Source organism: Chamaea fasciata, unplaced genomic scaffold, assembly GCF_029207755.1.
Source record: "Chamaea fasciata isolate MVZ Bird 193981 ecotype frontalis unplaced genomic scaffold, bChaFas1.0.hap1 SCAF_10, whole genome shotgun sequence".
Lineage (NCBI taxonomy): Eukaryota > Metazoa > Chordata > Aves > Passeriformes > Sylviidae > Chamaea > Chamaea fasciata.
Genome location: NW_027094095.1, coordinates 4,315,336 through 4,334,322, shown reverse-complemented (window position 1 = coordinate 4,334,322; position 18,987 = coordinate 4,315,336). Strand labels below are relative to the sequence as shown.

Genomic DNA, 18,987 nt, shown 5'->3' with positions numbered 1-18,987 from the left:
CTCCATCTGTGGCCCCCTCCCATGGACGGAGGCAGAGTGAGGGTTTGCCTGTAAATCCCATTCATCACACCCCAAGTCTTCTCCTACCTAATCCTCTCTTCTCCCACGCCTGGCTCAGTGATTTCCCTGCAGCGAGGCAGTTGTCCCCGATAATGTGATGGCAGGGGATGGCTCATGTCAAACCTCAGCCAAATAAACGTTAAAGAAATGCCACTGGCAATTTATCCGCTCCTCAGAAATCCCATCTTGCTCATCCTTGCCTCTCAAACACCCCCTTTTGGTGGGGTGGACTCCAGCTGCTCTGGGGATGCATTCCCTGCCCTCAAAGCCCCATCCAGCCTGGCCTTGAACATTTCCAGGGATGGGGCATCCACAGCCTCTCCTGGAGGTCTGATAATGGGACACACGTTTATAAAAATCCTGCTGACCACACATGGTGGGGGAAGGAGAAGGTTTCAACAACAGCCAAGCAGATGCAGTTTGAACACGACAGAGGAGTGAGGGGAAACCTGGTCCTGATGGGTGTAAGGTAAATGCTGGAGCAGGCTGTGGGAGAGATTGCAGAGGCTGCAGCTGAAAAGGTTCTCCGCGGAGCTCTCCAAGTTCCTTCTTTGAGGTGGATTTAGGTGTAGATGACCACGCCCTGGCGTTGGAGGTGAGCAGTCCCAACTCTGCCCTTCACATCAGCTCCATTTTTCATGATTTCTGTGGGATTGCTGCTGCAGATCAGGAGGAATAAAAGGGAAAGTCTGTCTTCTCTTATATAACTAGAAGTAAATGCATAATGCAGCTTAATTGAAATTACTGACTTCCCCAGATAAGCTGGATGTAACTGCATCAACAGTGATCCGGTTAATATAAAAAAATGACTTTGGGACACCCAGTGCACATAGATTAGGGCACAGAGGATGGAGTAGTGAGACACCAAAACCAAATCTACCTGGTAGAAGACTGTGTAGATTTACTGCTGTCTCAGGAAGGATAATTTGAGCAAAAGCAAAATCCACTAGTTCAACCCTAGAGCATGAAACAGGGATGAGGAACTGGATTAATGGCACCACCTCTGGTGGGTTTTGGTTCTTTGTTGAGTTTCTTGAACACTTCCCTGCTGTTTTGAACCTCAGTTGAAGGTGTAGGCTCAGTCTGATCTCTGAAGTTGTAGAAAAAAAAAATCAAGTCATTTAAGTATGTAATTTGAAAACACAACAAATCTATTGAGCTGAGAGCTTTGTCCTTGGGTTCAGCGGGAAACGTGTAACATTTGAGGGACACTCTAGAGGAAAAGATGATTATTTAAGGAGCATCTGGAGAGATGGGCTTCAGCTGCCCTCTTCCCTATTTATGCTTATTGGAGATGAAATTGAAGTGCAGCATGATTAAATTATGCATATAAAGAAAAGCTTCCACAAACAAGAAAACATAAGCAATGTGGGAAGGAACAGAACTGCAAAGAGAACGAGAGGAGCAAAACCAAACAGGATGCCAAACTGCAAAAGACATTTCAACAGCACCTAATTAAAACTGTTCACATTTGCTACAGACAGAAGGTAAAGACATTCACTAGGAAACAGAAGAAAAGGGGAGAAAAAAAAAACCCACTAAGAGGAGTGATTTAGTCAATCACAGGAGATTCTGGAAAAATAGCAAGCTTTTGAGCAAAGGCCAGTTGCAGAACGTGCAGTGCATTTGGAGTTGGGGGGTTCTCTGCAATTGTCTGCCGGCAGAGGTGACTCCAGCTGGAATAATGAGGAATGTGCTGCGCAGCAGCCCCTGCCCACAGCGCCGGCAGCCTATGGGGAGCTGCCACTGCCGCCTTCCCCGCTCGTCTCCAGGCAGGGATTTGAATAATATCACATAGCAACCAGCCCAGGACTGAGAAATCAACCCAGGTCCCACTCCAATAACTTAATCACAAGATTATCTCCCAGCTTCTTTTGTTAATTAACGAGTCTTTGCCTTTTGGCTTCAGAAACCATAGATACAGCAGTAAGGGAGAGGCTGGAAATCCAGCGTGGCCCCTTTGTCAGCATGGTGAACTAATAACACTTCTCCTCCTGTGACACCTTTCAAAGCTTGACAAGTTCACCACTGGGTTCATCTCGTTCCTGACATGTAGGGGAGCAGCACAAGCTCCAAAGTGGAATAATCAGGACAAATGAATCCTCAGCCATCTTTCAAAGAGGCCAAACCAAATCTTCTCTGGTGACAAAAACAAGAATGAGCCACGCCGTATTTTCCTCATCTCTGTCTAAGCAAAATTATTTTCATAATTGGTGAACATGGGACGGAATAACATTTCAGCAAGGGAAAAGACTGTCATGTATCATGTCTGAGAATGAATAGGGGAAGGTATTTTTCCTTCATGTGGTAGAGCCTTTGCTTTCAGACACGGTTGGCCAGGAGAAAACTGAGCTTTCCAGCTAGAGAGAAGCTGATTTATATGTGCACAAGAGATCTCCCGGTTCAGAGATAAAACAGCTAAGTGCTTTGTTAATGATGAAGTGGAAGGCAGAGCTGGAGGAAGAGGCTCTTCCTTAGGTAAGGCTGGAGCCATGGGAGGCCTTTGGTAACCCCCCAGTCTGGATGCTGCCTGAATCCAGCCATCCTCTCCTCATCCACACGGAGACACCACAAATCACTCGTGCACTCTGTGAAGAGCTGCCATCCGTCCAAAGGTGCTTGCTAAACAATCCCATTCCTAGGATGCTTGTGTGCATGGATAGGTCCCAAATAATCAGTCCTGTGGCTAGCAGCCAGCAGGAATATCTGAGCCCTCCTAACCCCAGAGAAGGAGGGAGCCCACGGGGCTGGAAGTCCTGCTCGGGCCAGCCCAGGTTACCCTCTCACCTTTAGTGTGGCTGTGATGTGGCTCTGAGAGCCGGGACAAGCCAGCAGCGTTGTCCCCAGCCCTGACACAGAGAAATGAGCATCTTCACAGAGGACAAGTGGCACAGACATGTGGCCCTCCTCATTGTCTCCTCAATAACATCATTTTTGCAGGGGGAACAGGAGGGGGAAGAGCAGAATCCCCCCTGGACCGCCTCCTTCGCAGGGAAGTGACTGATGAGCCTGGCAGCCTCTGAACAAATATTTCTGAGGCAGAGAATTCACTTGTCAGCATGGAGGAGCCCCGAGAGGAAATTTCCAAAGCAGATCTGTCGGAGATAATGACACTGCACGAGGAAGCCCTCCTTAGGAGGGATGTCTCTCGAAGACGTGGAGTGTTTGAAAACATGATGCTCCTGTGTGTTCCTGTTGATGAGTTAAAATCCAAACAGCCGTGGCTGAATTTTTAATCTGGGAGCTCAAACAGGTGAAGCACAAGGAGGCAGTGAGTCAGGTTTTCACCTTCCCTGGTGCTGCCTTGGTCAGGCAGACCTTGTTTTCTTTCCGAATCAGAAGCCTCTCTTCAGGCCCAAGATAACACAGTGTGTTCTGCCTCGTCCAGATTACAAACCAGGGAATTTCTGTGCATCTGCATGTTTGTGTAATTGCCTAACACCGTGAAACCTCATCTCAGCTGAAGCCTCTAAGCTCCACTGTTAGATAAAAAGCAATTAACAGCAACCATAACCAGAAACACTTCCAGTGTGAGGACAGGCAGTAAACGGCAAATAGATACATCAACAAATCTGGTTTTGCCTTGTACTTTGCTGCTTGCAGCCAATGGGTCATTAATTTTTATATGAGTATCATGGATTTATCAGCAATTTGGGAATCTTGAAGTTATTACCTATGACAGTGGCACTGATTGTGTTGGCTGCTCTGTGTTGCCCCTGCTTCTTCAGTTTAAAAGTCACCCCAAAGGGTGCAGCAGCCAGAATCCCACACCAAGGCAATCCTGGGCATCCAAAGGCACTGGTTGAATTATTCCTTGCACTTGTTGAACACCTCGAATTTGTTTCCTCAATACAGGGCCGGGTCTGTAGAGCCTTTTACCCTCTGAAAGCTCATCAGCATTCACCTGTGTTCTTCCAGCTTTCCTAAGTAGCTGCATTTTATCCTGTCAAATATGAAACTGGCTCAGGTCAGGAATTTTGTGCTGAGCTGGTCAATCTTTAGGGTTTTCACTAATTAAATCTAGGACAGATAACCAATAGATTCTTCAGCTGAATAAGGATAACTATTTCAACCTCTCCAGGCCAGGTGTTTTGGGATGATGTTACACGTTCTGATTCATTAGTCTGAGTTTCAGTTCTGTGGGGGGAAAAAGAAGAGAAGGAAAACCTATATTTTACTTGGCAAGTCAATTGTCCTGTATAAAGCAAGGTTTACTTTCTGTAAATGGAGGCACTTGCAGATTAGCTGTGTGCCAAGTGATGTGAGGAATCTTATCTGGGTTCATGCAAGTGATGTTTTTTAATCTGAATAAATGCTGCTCTTCAAAAAAAAAAAAAGCAGATACAGAGGTGTCAAGGATGAGATTGCCTGTTACCATACTCTGCTCTGAAGCTCTGCTTTGGCTGTCAGGTGTTTTTAAGCACTCTCTGCTGGCTGGTTTGGTGTGAGCCTGTGTCTCCAGATAATCCATCAGTAATTACCTGTTTAGTTTTATTGCGCTGTTGTTGCTTTGTGCAGCCGTTCAGGAGTTCATTTGCTCCCACCTTGCAGACAGATTTAAATGTTAAGCTTGTTTTCTTCCCGGATGAAGAAGAGATGCCTCTATTTCAGGGGAGTGCTCTGTGAGCTCTCCCCAGTGTGAGATGATCCTGTGCCTGTTACAGTTCAGGCCAGGAAGGCTGCAAAACGCAAATCAAACCAGACCTTTTTTGCCTCTCGGGTTAGAGGGGCTTTGCTGAGCTCCTTGTGTGTTTGAAACAATTTGGCTGTCCTCCTTGTGCAGTCAGAGGCTGCAGGCAGCACAAAGGCATTTTGCTGGGGAAGTTCAGCCTGGAAAACTTCATCCCTGCAAGTGTTTAAGGCCAGGCTGGATGGGGTTTGAGCAACCTGGCCTAGGGGAAGGTGTCCCTGCAGTGAGGTTGGACCAGATAATTTTTAAGGTCCCTTCCAACCCAAACCATCCTGTGATCTTTATGCCTTGACTCTTCCTGAAGATTCTGATGAAGGAAATTTCAAACAAGCCAAAAGAAAAAGCATTCATCCACATGGTCAAATACCAGCACCTTGGTCATCCCAGCAATGACCAAAATATCCAGGGAAGAGGTATTCTACCCCTTTGTGAACATAATCCCCAGCACAGTCCTGCAAGCTTCCCCTCTCCCACCCCTTACTTCTCTTGAACAGGATAAATCTCTGCTGTACAAGTTTCTCGAGCCGAATGCAAGCAGCCTGCCTGTCTTATCTCCATTTGCCCCCTTCTGTGCAAACATTTCAGTCACTTCCTGCAAATTTAATGTTTTTCAACTCCTGACGTGCTCCTCATCTCCACTCTGCAATTATGAACCGATGTGCTGATGTTTTCAGCGTTTTGTTTTAAAAATGTGTAACACCCAAATTTACTGAAAAAAACCAAACAAGCACAAACCAAAAAAGACAGATCCCTCCCCAAATTCTCTCTAATGCTAATTGTAGAAATCTCAGCTCTCCAGCAGAAGCATCAGTCAGCAGAGGATTTGCTGCTTATCAGAGGCTGAAGCTTTGGAAAAATATACTGAGGATGGTGCATAAAACTGGGGATGTGGCAGGTACATTCTCAGGTGAATGCTGAGAGTTTGGAAATGCAAACTTCAGGATTTTCCAGCCCTCTTCCTCCCCCAACACCCAGAACATTGCATTGTTGGTTGGTCTTCATTTTTAAATCATTTGCTGTCAAGATACATGTGTTGTTTTCATAGAGTTGGCAGCAGAAGTTATTATTTTTTTCCAGCTAAATTTAGAGAAGGGTAACAAATATTCTGGGTTTGCTCTGAAATCATTCCGGGAGGAGCTCCTGGGTTATACATCATGGTTGCTCCAGCAATGAAAGTGCAGCTCTTCTGTCAGAGTTTCAGCTTGATGATGTCTTTGGCTCTCAGGATGCAGCCCCACACTGTGTCCCCAGCACAAGAGAGGGTCAGAACCATCTTGAAAACTCATTCCAGGGATGATTTCTATTAGGGAATATTATTTGCATACCGCATTCTCCTCTTGCTCAAGAAAGCTGGAGGAATCTTTTTTCCCCCCTTCGAACGCGTTTTAGAGGCAATCTGACATTTTCTAATGGCTCTCAGGTATGTATAATTTATCCTGCTCAGTGTCTGCACTTTCCAAAATAACACTGGAGAATTATCTGGGCTCCTGCTTTTTTTGGCCAACCATTACTCTCCCCCTTTTTTTTTTTTTTTTTTTTTTGACCTATAAATGTCCATATGCTGCAGGATAATTGCAGTAGGTGTAGGTTCCTTTGGAGATGCTCTTGTGTGGGAGACAATATGACAGCTCATCTGCATAGCACAGGCATCATTCCCCTGCCTCGATTTAGCAGAGAGTCCTGGATCCCGAGGCTTCTCCCATCTCTCTGGAACATTTAGGGATTGCTCACACACCCTGTGCACTCGCGCTCTCCCGTGCAGTCACTTCTCCATTTTCTGTGGGCAGCTCAGCTGCTCGGAGTCAAGAGTGCCACAAGCGTGGCAGAGCCTGGCACGGGGACTGCTCTTGGATCTCCACACTCTACCCAAGCATCCCGAGCAATAAAAACCTGCGTTAACCCACACAGCCGGAATATTTTGTGTGGAAAACTGCCTTAACCGTGGTAAGGTGGAAGTGATGTCCCAGGAGAGGGTCCAGTGTCCCAGATGCCATGACTTTTCATCGGGAGCTGCACACAAGCGTGTCCCCAGACTTGCTGAAGATACATGACGCTGCTGGGAGGGATTAAAAAAAAAAAATCATCCTGAGAGGATGGGATGTGCAGGTCATCAGCAAGGAATTGGGATGAGGGGCAGGAAATGGAGCTCTCACCCCAAACCTGGGCGTTCCTTACCCTGCTGTAGCTGGGTGTCCATGCTTTCCCCCCGCAATCTGAGGACTCTGTGGGCATTTGAGTGTTCAATTTCAAGACTCCCAGGAGTGTTTTGGAGAGGGATTGAGCAGGTGGGCTTGAACACACCGCGGTCGTGGGGCACTTTTTTTCCTTTTGGGGTTTTCTATGCCCCGACAAGGTGTGTTCCATGACTGAGGGGCTGCATCAACCCCACGGGAGCGTGACAGGGGACAGGGACGCTGCCAAGATGTCACTTAACGTCGGGGGTTGGGTGACGGGGTGGTCCCTGGCGGTGCCGGTCACATTCGGGGTGTGACAGGGGCAGTCCGTACGGCTGTCACTCACACCGGGGGCGTGATGTGGGCAGTGCTGCTCACGCTGGGGGTGTGACAGGGGCGGTCCCCAGCCGTGTCTGTCACACTGGGGGTGTGACAGGGGCGGTCCCCAGCCGTGTCTGTCACACTGGGGGTGTGACAGGGGCGGTCCCCAGCCGTGTCTGTCACACTGGGGGTGTGACAGGGGCGGTCCCCAGCCGTGTCTGTCACACTGGGGGTGTGACAGGGGCGGTCCCCAGCCGTGTCTGTCACACTGGGGGTGTGACAGGGGCGGTCCCCAGCCGTGTCTGTCACACTTGGGGGCGTGAAAGGGGAGGTTTCAGCCTGTGTCAGTCGCACTGGAGGTGTGGCAAAGGTTGTCCCTGTCCCTGTCAGTCACACTGGAGGCGTGACCGGGGCGGTCCCTGGTGGTGTCAGTCACACTGGAGGTGTTACAGGGGAGGTTTCTGTCCGTGTCAGTCACACCGGGGCTGTGACAAAGGACGTCCCTGGCAGTGTCAATCGCTTCGGAGGTGTGACAGAGGCCAGTCCCCAGCTGTGTCCGCCCTGCCGGGGGTGTGCTGGGGGCTGGTCCCTGGATCTGTCTGTCACAGGGGGTGTGACAGGGGCTGATCCCTGGGTGTGGCTGGCACAGGGGGTGTGACAGGGGCTGATCCCTGGGTGTGGCTGGCACAGGGGGTGTGACAGGGGCTGATCCCTGGGTGTGGCTGGCACAGGGGGTGTGACCGGGGCTGGTCCCAGCGCTTGGTGACGCCAATCCTGAGCATCAGCTCTGGGAGGAGCGAAGGGCGATGGTGGGACAGGCTGGGAAAATGCCCCCGGCAGGGTTTGGGGGTGGCCCCGGTGCAGCCGGAGCTGCTCGGTCAGTTCCCGTTTTAATTCCAGAATGGTTCAGGTTAGAAGGGACCACACTGGATCGTCTTGTCCCGCCTTTCTGCTCGAGCAGGGTCACGAAAAAGAAGAAGAAAAAGAACTCGCCGAGAGTTTGTGATTTCCTGGGACGCCACTAAAAGCTTCTCACATAAACTTCACGAAGAGCTGCAGTAAAAATCCTTTGTGCTGAACCGTAACTGAATAGATTACTAAATGCTGTCCTAAGCTAACCTAGGAATTCTGTTAGAACAAGAAACCAATAAGTACAGAGCCCGGGTAGAGATCTCCCCTTTAACTCTTTAGCGAGCTCATAGATGCATTTTTGGGGTTTCCAGATGAAAGGTGTACAAGGTGCAGGAGCAGACCAGAGATGCAGCTCCTCCAAACCCACAGCCAGGGATGGCAGGAGCCCACAGATGAGGATGTTCTTGCACTGGCACCTTACATCCAGCACTAGACGGGTCAGGTTATTCCCTGGCAGGCTCCTTTATAGCCCTGGATCTCCAGCCAGGCATCTTTGCAGAATCAGACAGCAGTTTTTGCCTAGCAATTTGCTGAGTCTCCATCAATATGTGCAGAGGAAAATGCAAGTTTGGGAAACTAAAGCATGCCAGGAAGTTTTTCCTCAAACAGCCTGCTTCTTACAGTCTTTGCTTGGTTTGTTCCTGTTTATTTATCCATGTCCTTTACAGCCTGCTTCTGGATTTTGTACCTCTGTCTGGCTTTTGGTGTAGTTAGAACTTGGGGGTTCTGCGGTGTTTCTCCTGAATGCCTCACTCACGAGACGCCAATTCACTGGACCCAAAGATTTAGAAAATCCTGGCAAACGTCAGGAAGTGTCTGTTAGGATAATAGGATGGAGCTGCAGAGAGTGAAACAATTCCCTGCATCAGAGATCCTGAACCTTCTTTTAATTGAACTCTTAGGGTCCTGTGTGGGTGTCCTTCCAAAACTCAGTGTCTCTAACAGGTATTGTGGGTTTGTCAGCAAAGTTCAGCAGGCTGACGGGGGCCCAGCTCCCCCTGGGGAGTTAAAAGCTCAGACTTCAGCCAAATATCAGTGAAATCCCTCTGAATTCAGTTCCTTCTTAAAAGAAACATTGCTTAGGATTCTTTTTCCTGTTTTACATAGAAGAATCTGAAGCTCTCAGATGTTGAAAGTGTTTATGGCAGTCCTAAAACAGAGTAGCCAGATGTCAGAAACCTCTATGGCCCATAAAAATTCAAATTTGATGGGGTGTGATGTTAAATCATTCACAAAATATATTAAGCTCCCATTGTGGCAGCAGTGTGAACCACAAGTTCACATTTTTTAGCGAATTTAACAGAAAATTTAAATTAAGAAATTACTCCAGAGTAGATCTAACTGGCAAATACATTACAGATCCTCATCTGTCCTGACAGACTCTTCACATTTAAGACATATAAAAGTGAGGTGGCATAAATAAAAAGGATTTGGCATCCATACATGTGTGTGTTGGGAATACGAATGTAGGGCAGCCACAAAACACCAATAATGTAATTTTAATAGGAATCATATATTGCAAGAAAATGGGTGATTCAATTAGTTTTCTGCCTTCCCCTTGAGGATTACAGCTGATTTTTGTGTGTGTATCGGCGTGCTGGAAGAACTCATCAAGACTGATGGGAAAGGCTTAGAATGCAGAGTTTAATGAAATCGTGAGCTCTTAGATGCAACGTGTGAAAGAGAAAGGAGAAAACATTTAAATACCTCGGTATTAGGAGGAAAAATCAAAATATGTGGAAACTGATAGAGCTAAGTGTGTTTATCTGAGGACCAACAGAGCAAGATCTCTGAATTCTGTTGTTATTTTATGCTAAAAGGGAAACACTGACAGAGTGTTCTGTATTATCAAAGCCAGAAGGGAAGTTTGGGGCTGTGCTGATGAATTTGATGAGTGTGTGGACACTTTTGCCAGTCTGGGTATGGGGTGTGCATGTGCTGTTTTTGTTACCCTGCACAGAATCCCTTCTCTGTCTCACCTCAGCCCAACAACAGCAGCCACCAGGCCCTGACTGGTGCTGCCTTGGGGTCTTTGATCTCACCCATGAGGCATCATCTTGCTGTGCTCTGCATTATTTATCGCCACTGAAGTATTTTCAGTTAAATTGACAGATTAACTGACTAACTTTGCCTGGCAGATAATGAAATTCTTGTTTCTTTCCCGAGGAAGCTGACATGAAAGAAGCCAGACACGACTGGGCACAGGAATTTGCACTGCCTGTTTCCACACTTCCCAACAAGTGAGCACTGTGTGATACCACAGGTGGGAGGCAGGCTTGCTTCCTGGTGCTGACAGTTGTCACAAAGGTGAGGAACACCCAGGTGATCCCACAGAAGCCTCACAAAGGGTGGGAAGATGGAGCTGATGGAAGATTCCTCACCACCTTCCAGCCGCAGGTGCATCCTGCGAGACATTCAGTCCAATAAGAAACACAAACGGAACTGCAGTGCCAAGAAGAGGAGACCTAGAAATTTCCTACCAAAAGTGTGACTGCATCAACCCCCCCCAGCCCTGACCTGCAGCGTGGAGATGAATGTTGAGAATTCTCTTCCTCTGAGCACTCTGAGGAGCCTCAAGAGAGGATAGGTGGGGATGAAAAAAAATCCATCATTTTTATTGATGCTTTTGAGGAGGAGCACGTGGAGATGCTTTGGCCTTTTCATCCATGATCCCTCAGAGGAAGGACACTGCTGGCACTACACCATTCCTTGGTGGTTGTGATAAACTAAAATTTGGAATTTCTAAAAACTGGCCGTTCATCACCTTTGCCCCACACAAACATGCGTGGCTGTGGGGATGTGGGTGCACATCCTTACGTATTCCTAGAGTTTTCCTCATGAAACAGGGGAGCAGGTGTGTGTTTGTCTTCTTGAGGGATGTGGAAGGGGTATGTGATTCTGTGCATCCTGGGTCTAGGTGGGAGACAGCCTTTACCCTGCCCAGCTAAGTAAGAAACATCAAAGCATTTAAATTCTGAAAAAAAAAAAATGGGAAAAATAATGGCAATCTTCTGAGTTTTGTGTTTTCTCCTAGTTTGGGAAAGTTGGAATGACAGTTCTTCCCCTGCAAGGTTTGCCATTCCAAGCAGAGTGTGGGCTCCTCATGGATTCAAGGACTGTCATTAAAGGATTGTTGCAAACTTATTTTTGAAATGCCTCATCTGAAGGAACTGAACTGCCACTTACTCTGCTCTCAGAAGGAACTTGCTTTTCCATGTGGAAGGAGTAGGTACATTTCTTTTCCTCACCCTCAACTCCCAGCAGAGCAGTTTCTGGTTTCATGTCTATTTTTAGCAAGATCTGTGCAATCACAAAAATAATACAGAGCTTTGAGCATTCTTCTATACCATATTTGTATGCTGGCAATGTACACTCTTGTTCATTTGTCATTTCAGTTCTGTATATGCTGCTAATTGTGGAGCCCATTTCCCAGAGCTGGAGGAGTTTTGCTAGGAAAGGGCAGTGCACACCTTCCCAGAGATGGGTTTAAAGCTAGAGCAATCTCTGAGATTACAGAGATGTTGGATAGAGGCTTCAACTGTGGACCATGATCCTACCGTGGCTTTTGCAAGGGCAGGTGGGATCTTTGGATGTGTGCTGGGCAAAGGACTTCTCAAGGAACTGGTGCCACTGTGAAAGGCCCTGCTGAGGCGCCGCTGAAGATGCTGAATGCCCGTTTGGGTGCAAAGACTTGTTCTAGTAGGAAGTGGGACACAACCCTGGGAGGTGGATTGATCCCTCCTGACAAGGCAGGGCCTGAAAGGGAATCAATCCCTGCCACACTCTGGCAGGAAGATGGATGCACAGTTACTGCCATGGTGGGGGACACGGGTGACACTCCATGAATTGCTGTGAGCTGGAGCTGAGAGACCTGTTGGGGTGAGTCCAGAGGAGGGCACCAAGGTAATCAGAGGGATGGAACACCTCTGCTATGAGGAAAGGCCAGGAGGACTGGGATTGTTCAGCTTGGTGAAGAAAAAGCTTTGGGGTAACCTAATTGTGGCCTTGCAGTACCCAAAGGGAGCCTGCCATAAAGATGGGGCAAGACTAATTGCAAGAGCTGGAGTGACAGGACAAGGGAGAATGGGTTCAAATTGAAAGAGAGTAGGTTTAGATTAGATATTGGGAGAATTTTTTTTTCCCCTATGAGCATGGTGAGGCCGTGGTACAGGCTGCCCAGAGAAGCTGTGGCTGCCCCTGAATCCCTGGGAGCGTCGAAGGCCAGGCTGGATGGGACTCGGAGCAACCTGGTCTATAGCAAAGTGTCCTTGCCCACGGCAGGGGGCTGGAACGAGATGACATTCGAGGTCCCTTCACAGCCATACCATCCCATGATTCTACGAACAGGCTCCTGGAGCACCGGGATCCGCGGTGGGAAGGGCCCGGCCGCGGGGTTGGAACGGGGCGCGGAGCCGGGTAAGGGATGCAGTGACCGGGAAGGGGACGCAGTGGCCGGGGAGGGGACGCGGTGTCCGGTCCCGCCCCGCTGCCGACAGCTCCAGCACGGCCGAGCCGCCACTGCGCCGGTGCCGCTGCCGCGGGCCCCGCGCCGGCGCGGGGGATGAACGGGGGATGCGCGGGGGATGAACGGGGGATGCGCGGGGGATGAACGGGGGATGAACGGGGGATGAACGGGGGATGAACGGGGGATGAACGGGGGATGCGCGGGGGATGAACGGGGGATGAACGGGGGATGCGCGGGGGATGAACGGGGGATGCGCGGGGGATGAACGGGGGATGCGCGGGGGATGAACGGGGGATGAACGGGGGATGCGCGGAGGATGAACGGGGGATGCGCGGAGGATGTGCGGGGGATGAACGGGGGATGCGCGGAGGATGAACGGGGGATGCGCGGAGGATGTGCGGGGGATGAACGGGGGATGAACGGGGGATGAACGGGGGATGCGCGGGGGATGAACGGGGGATGAACGGGGGATGCGCGGGGGATGCGCGGGGGATGAACGGGGGATGCGCGGGGGATGAACGGGGGATGAACGGGGGATGCGCGGAGGATGAACGGGGGATGCGCGGAGGATGTGCGGGGGATGAACGGGGGATGCGCGGAGGATGAACGGGGGATGCGCGGAGGATGTGCGGGGGATGAACGGGGGATGAACGGGGGATGAACGGGGGATGCGCGGGGGATGAACGGGGGATGCGCGGAGGATGTGCGGGGCCGCACCGGAACCCGCAGTGCCCAGGTAGGGCGGGAGAACAGGGAACAGGCACCGGAGAGGGGAAAAGTTGGGGGTGGGGGGAGGGGGGGAAAGGGGGTCATGCTGCCTGAGAGAAAAATATCTCTTCTTTTTTTAATCTATATACATATATATATATGTGTGTGTATGTATTCATTGTTGTTGTTATTATTATTTTTCAGCCCACGCCGCGGTTGCCACACCCCCCTGCTGCAGGAAACGGGTAGCCGTGGTTATGGAGTTCTCTTAAGCCAAGCAGCGCCGGCATCCCTTTGAAAGTTTTCCCGCCCCAAAGGCATCGGCAGCTCAGCTGGAGGGCTGGAGGTGAGGAATACTCCTGTTAACAGCTCCTTATTAAACTGTCGGGAATGGCTGGAGTTGGGGGTGAGTCGAGCCACGCTGTTCCAGGCAGTGACTGATAAGGACTAATCCAGATTGTTTTGCATGTCTCCAGCAGAAGAAAGCGTGGCTTGTGTGGCTGACGGAGCCAGCCTTTCTGGAATGTGAAAAAGAGCTTTCACTTAATGCACATGGCCTTGATAACTGCACTTGATAAGCCTGCTGAAACTAAATAGGCAAGTTTTACATTTATGTACATGTGGAAATACAGAAATGTTTATGTTTTGACATGTATGTGTTCATTAATATATATGCTTGTGGTGGTGGGTTTTGTCACCACATATATTCAGAGATGTCTTATCCCACCTTCCAGTACTTGAAGGGATTTTACAGAAAAGAAGGAGAGCAACATTTTACACCAACAGAACAATGGGAAACATTTTTAAACTAAAAGAGGAGAGATTTAGATTAGTTATTAGGAAGAAATTCTTTACTGTGAAGGTGGTGAGGACCTGACAGAGGTTGCCCAGAGAAGCTTAGTCTGCTTCTGTCGCTGGAAGTGTTCAAGGCTAGGTTGGATGGGGCTTGGAGCGATCTGGTCTAGTGGAAGGTGTCCTGCCCATGGCAGGGCGTTGGAACAGGATGGTCTTTCAGGCCAACCGAAACCATTCTGAGATTCTGTGATTTCTCATCTTTAGGAAAATTTAAAATAAGAATTATCAATTTACATTTGGTAGTGAAGGCTGGCTGATCATAGAATATTTAACTTTATTAAACGTAGTCTGTCTATGTTTTGTGTGTTGAATGTATATTTTCTACATATCTACTAGTAGATGATTCTGTTTCTCTTGCTGCATATCTAAGAGTCTGCCCCATTCTTTGAATTGTAAAAATACCTTCACTGCTCTAAATTTATAATATCAGAAGAATCACTGACGAAACAGCTGTTTTATTTTCTAGGGAGGACTGTCAGAAGAGCCGAGAATGAGATGGACTTACCATGAAGGACACAAAGCTCCGGGTGATAATGGGCTGCAGATGAACACAGTGTTAGCTTCAGAGGATGGATGTGAGTGAGAATCACATTTGTGACACAGAGGGGAAGCATTCAAATCATCCCAGAAAGGCCACGGAGCAGGTGGGTCACAGCGGTAGCCTGCAGAAGGAGGTGGACATGAATTGCTCCTGCAGTCCTCCTGGAAGCTCTGCTGGAGCTGCAGGAAAGCAGGAGCTTCCCGCAGAGCTGCGGTGTGGCGACAAAGGAACCTGTGACACTTACTTCCAGGAACAAGGTCAGAGTCCAGCTGGGGAGTTTGCTCCCTCCAGCACCAGCTTCCACCTGCAGAGCGAAGATGAGGATTTAGATCACTGTTCCTCTGAGCGCCCCAGGAAGCCGCGGACAATAAGGAAACTCCATGAGGACAACAGAAGCGCCGCTCTTGGGGATGTGTTTGGCGAGGACCTGGAGCCTGTCCCCGAGGAAGCTCTGCCCCATCGATGCAAGAAGTGTGGCTCCTCTTTCTGCACCATGAGCGAGTTGCAGGAGCACAGGAGGGCTCACCTGCTGGAGAACTCCTACCGCTGCCCCATCTGCTCCAAGGCCTTCTCCCGCGCGGCCAACCTGCGCATGCACAAGCTCATCCACTCCAGCGAGAGGCCGCACAAGTGCCCCGAGTGTGACAAGGGCTTTATCCGCACGGCCGACGTCTGGAGGCACCTGCGCAACGTGCACAAGATCGAGCGCTCCATGGTGATCCTGGCCAACAGCATGGCCAGGAACCCCTGGTCCGTGGTGCACCGCAGCCAGCAGAGCGGGGAGTGCCCAGATCAGTCTTGTCCTGGAAACCCAAAGTCTCAGGAAGACGACTTCAAGCCTTACGCCTGCCCGACGTGCGGCAAAGGCTTCGACAAGCCCAACCTGCTGTCCAAGCACAAGGTGATCCACCGGGAGGACAAGCCCTACAAGTGTCAGGAGTGTGGCATGGCGTTTGTGCAGCTGCTCAGGCTCAAGAGGCACCAGCAGACTCACTCCGGGGCACGGCCCTTCTATTGCCAGGAGTGTGGAGGGACCTTCACCCGCCTGGCATCGCTCCAGCGCCATCACCGTATCCACACTGGAGAGAAGCCCTACTCCTGTAATTTCTGTGGGCATTCCTTCACCGAGTCAGGGACCCTACGGAGGCACGAGCGCACTCACAAGTTGGACAAACCTTAATTTGAGGTCTCTGTGATTGCTTTGAGGTCTGAACGAGGTCTGCTTAGTTGGGCTGGAAAAGCACCCCATGGTGTGTGCTCTGCCATGTCCAGACCCCCTGTCCAGCAGTGGCTGACAGGGAGTGCTGCATCACAGGGAGCTCTGGAACTTGTACTGGGAAGGATTGCACTGCCTGGCTTTAAACTGCTTTGTATGAGCAAATAACCTAATTACCCCTGAGTAATGAAAGGGGAGACTTGAGGAGACTGAAGCCACCCGCATGTGCTTGCGCCGTCTCTGTTTGCTGGACTGGCGATGCATCCGCTCGAGCTTTGTGCAGGATGTGCAGGCAGAGGCTGTGAGGATTCACTGGATAAATTGGTCCTACCCTCTTGAGTGTGATGGTTCTTTGACACTGGGTTTGGAGATCTGTTAACTCGCTAAGTTAGAACAGTCCAGAGTTTTCCCTCCATCCCTTCTTTCCTTGTATTTTGCTGAGTTTTTCTTTCTGTTACATTTCTTTTTGTTTGGAAGGGGAAGTATCATGTTGGTTATTAAAAAAAAACAAACTCCAGTTACAAACCAGTTCCTTAATAAACACAACAGTTAGCAGCTGTATTTCAGAATGTTTCTATCTGAGGGAGTACCAATACGTTATGCACTTTTGAGTGATGGGTTGAACGTCTGTTACTCACAGGGAAAGCTTTATTTTGGCTGTGGTGGTGCATGCTCTTGGGGTGACATTTGTGTGTCTGATGGAACCATGCACACTAAATCTAACTGGCTGAATTTGTGGGAGGAAATGTTTGAGGACACAAGATTCAAAGCACAAAAGACCAAATTTAAGCCACCTTTGCTACTCGTTGCACAGGAGCCTTCTTCATTTAAATGTTTTCACACATAGGGAAGTTTCCCATAACAAAAGCATGTTCTGTGGTGTGTCCAAGTACTGCCCAAAGTGTCTGTTAGACTCTTCACTTTGATTTAGATTCAAATGGTTAGTGAAGAAAAATTTCCTTAGGAATTAGCCTGGCAGACTTGGGCAGGTGTTGACAAATCCTCCAAGGCTGTAACTTCCAAGACGTGTGTAATGCCTCAGTGTCAGCAGTGGGGCTTTAACTTTGAAACTTAATAATTACTTAAAATCTGCTGTTAATCACTGTGGTAGGAGCCTGAACTTCTTTTCCATGTCAGATGGTTTTGCTTCTTTGCTTCCTTTTTCCTTACCAGCTGCCAAAATTTCAATAATTTCTTTCTAGGGCTTTCTGCCTTTTCAGTGGAAGGTTGTGCAGCAGAATGAAGGTAAAGCTCCAGGGCAATGTATTTTTGCATTTATTACCAGGTTATTTAATATAAAGTACTGATTGTGCCATTTGTTTCCATATTTCATAGAATAAAAAGGGATGTTGGCAGCTCAGCACCTCCCACCTGTGCAGCAGCTGAGCAGCTGTCAAAGAGTGGGTCCTGTTGTGTTTAGTGTCAGGTCCTTGGCTCAGATCAAGATGAACCACTGCCCACAGCAAAACTTCAGCTTGATTATAAATGGGAGGCTAATTGGTGTCACTAATGGATCATTTCCATTTCATTCCTCAAATAAATCTCCAGATGAGGGAACTGATGTGCATCCTGCCCCCGAGGAATGTGTTCTGTGGTCTGTGTGTTTGTAATTCTGGGATAGCTGGGCCCTGAGTGACACTTCTCCAAACTCCCCTCTGCAGGAAGCTCCAGTTCTGTTTTAGGTTTGCAAAGGGCCTTTGATGGGGCCCCTTAGCAACAGCTCAGTCTTGTCTGAAGGCTGTGCAGCCTCTCAGAGAGGAAAGACCTTTGCGTGAAAAGAATCCTGGCTGGCTGTGAGTGAGTGGTCTGCAGAGGGAGATCACCAGTGATGCTCTGTGGGGACCGTGCTGTTCAGCACCATCTGAGGTGACCTGGAGAGAGGGCAGACAGCAAGGTGACAAAGCTGTTCCAGAGGCTATCATGCATTAAGTTTCCACACTCATTTTCTAATCCCATTTTGAAGTTATCAGCTACAATCTCCCCTGTTCATCATCCTGCCTTTCCTTTGGGTATGGAATGCTCCTGCTGTAGGGTGGTTTAATATCCAATTAAACGGCACCACTTATGCACACCTTTATGTTGTGTGACAGTTCTGCTTAGGCAGTTATGGTAATTGGGAACATCCAGTTATTATGCTTTTTGGTGCTAGCAGTCAGTGGAATTTTTACCTCTGGCATAATGGTGGAAGTATTTTGAGCAAAGGTCTGTTATATGGGAAGAGTAAATGGTTGGTGAAATGAAAAGTACCAGGCTGAACTAAAAGGTTATTAAAAAGACACTTGCCTGGAAGGTTGACTTGCATATAAAGTGCTTGGATGTGTGAAAGGAGTAATTAAAATGTGTGATGGTTTCTGGGAAAAGTGTGTAGAACTCTCCTCAAAGAAACTTCCACTAACTCCTGTGCAAGGTACAGGAAACCCCGTGGAGCTTAATTTAACCCAGAGATCTGCACTTCTGCACTTTACGTTTTTCACATAAAGGTTTGGAAGTCTCTCCCAGGCTCTGACCCTCTCACAGTGTCAGTCAGGGTGGGTGACAGCCTAAAACCGAAATAGCCAGTCATGACATGTGGCTGACATGGGGCAAATAGACCTGCTCTGCAGCATTGAGGAGGGTTTGAAGGGACTGCTTTCAGCAGAAGTAATTTTTCCTTGCCTAGAGTGGCCAGAATTTTTGTTAGCTCATTTGGATCTGTGGAAGCCATGGAAGAAACAATTCCTTTGGCGCTGTGTTCAGAGGGCCCTCATTGCCAGGGCATTACAGCAAGCCCTTGGACATGAGCATAGGGGGAGCCCTGAGCTAGGCTGAGGATCCTGAATTGATCAGTGCATAGTGTTCGTCAACAGTAGAACACAGAAGCACAATTTACTTTTTACTAATTTTCCTGTTGCTTCCTTACATCGCTTCTGCCCAACTCATTTCCATCACAGGAAAGTGTTCTCAAGACTAAGAAGGAAGAATAGCTCCAGCCCTGAAGATTCCAGGCCCTCACTGCCCCGGAATCACCAGCCAGTGCTTGGCAGCTATGGTACTGCTCTCTTACTT

At 48.9% G+C, this 18,987-nt stretch overlaps 1 protein-coding gene across 3 annotated transcripts; it reads left to right on the top strand.

The window, feature by feature from the left end:
- The first annotated feature begins 13,284 nt into the window (after positions 1 to 13,284).
- LOC136294418 (zinc finger protein 92-like) lies at positions 13,285 to 18,292 on the top strand. Of its 3 annotated transcripts, XM_066192118.1 has the most exons (5): positions 13,285 to 13,358; positions 13,535 to 13,676; positions 13,807 to 13,927; positions 14,652 to 14,829; positions 14,977 to 18,292. In XM_066192118.1, the coding sequence occupies exons 4-5, from the start codon at positions 14,755 to 14,757 to the stop codon at positions 15,904 to 15,906; spliced, it is 1,005 nt and encodes a 334-aa protein (XP_066048215.1). In that variant the 5' UTR covers positions 13,285 to 13,358; positions 13,535 to 13,676; positions 13,807 to 13,927; positions 14,652 to 14,754; the 3' UTR covers positions 15,907 to 18,292. The 3 variants fall into 3 exon arrangements, with proteins under 3 accessions (XP_066048215.1, XP_066048214.1, XP_066048213.1); XM_066192117.1 differs by having other exon boundaries at positions 13,810 to 13,927; positions 14,652 to 18,292; XM_066192116.1 differs by having other exon boundaries at positions 14,652 to 18,292.
- Positions 18,293 to 18,987: the final 695 nt, after the last annotated feature.

Excerpts from the sequence above, each read along its gene's own strand:
- LOC136294418 (XM_066192117.1), top strand. The coding sequence starts at position 14,755 with ATGGATGTGAGTGAGAATCACATTTGTGACACAGAGGGGAAGCATTCA.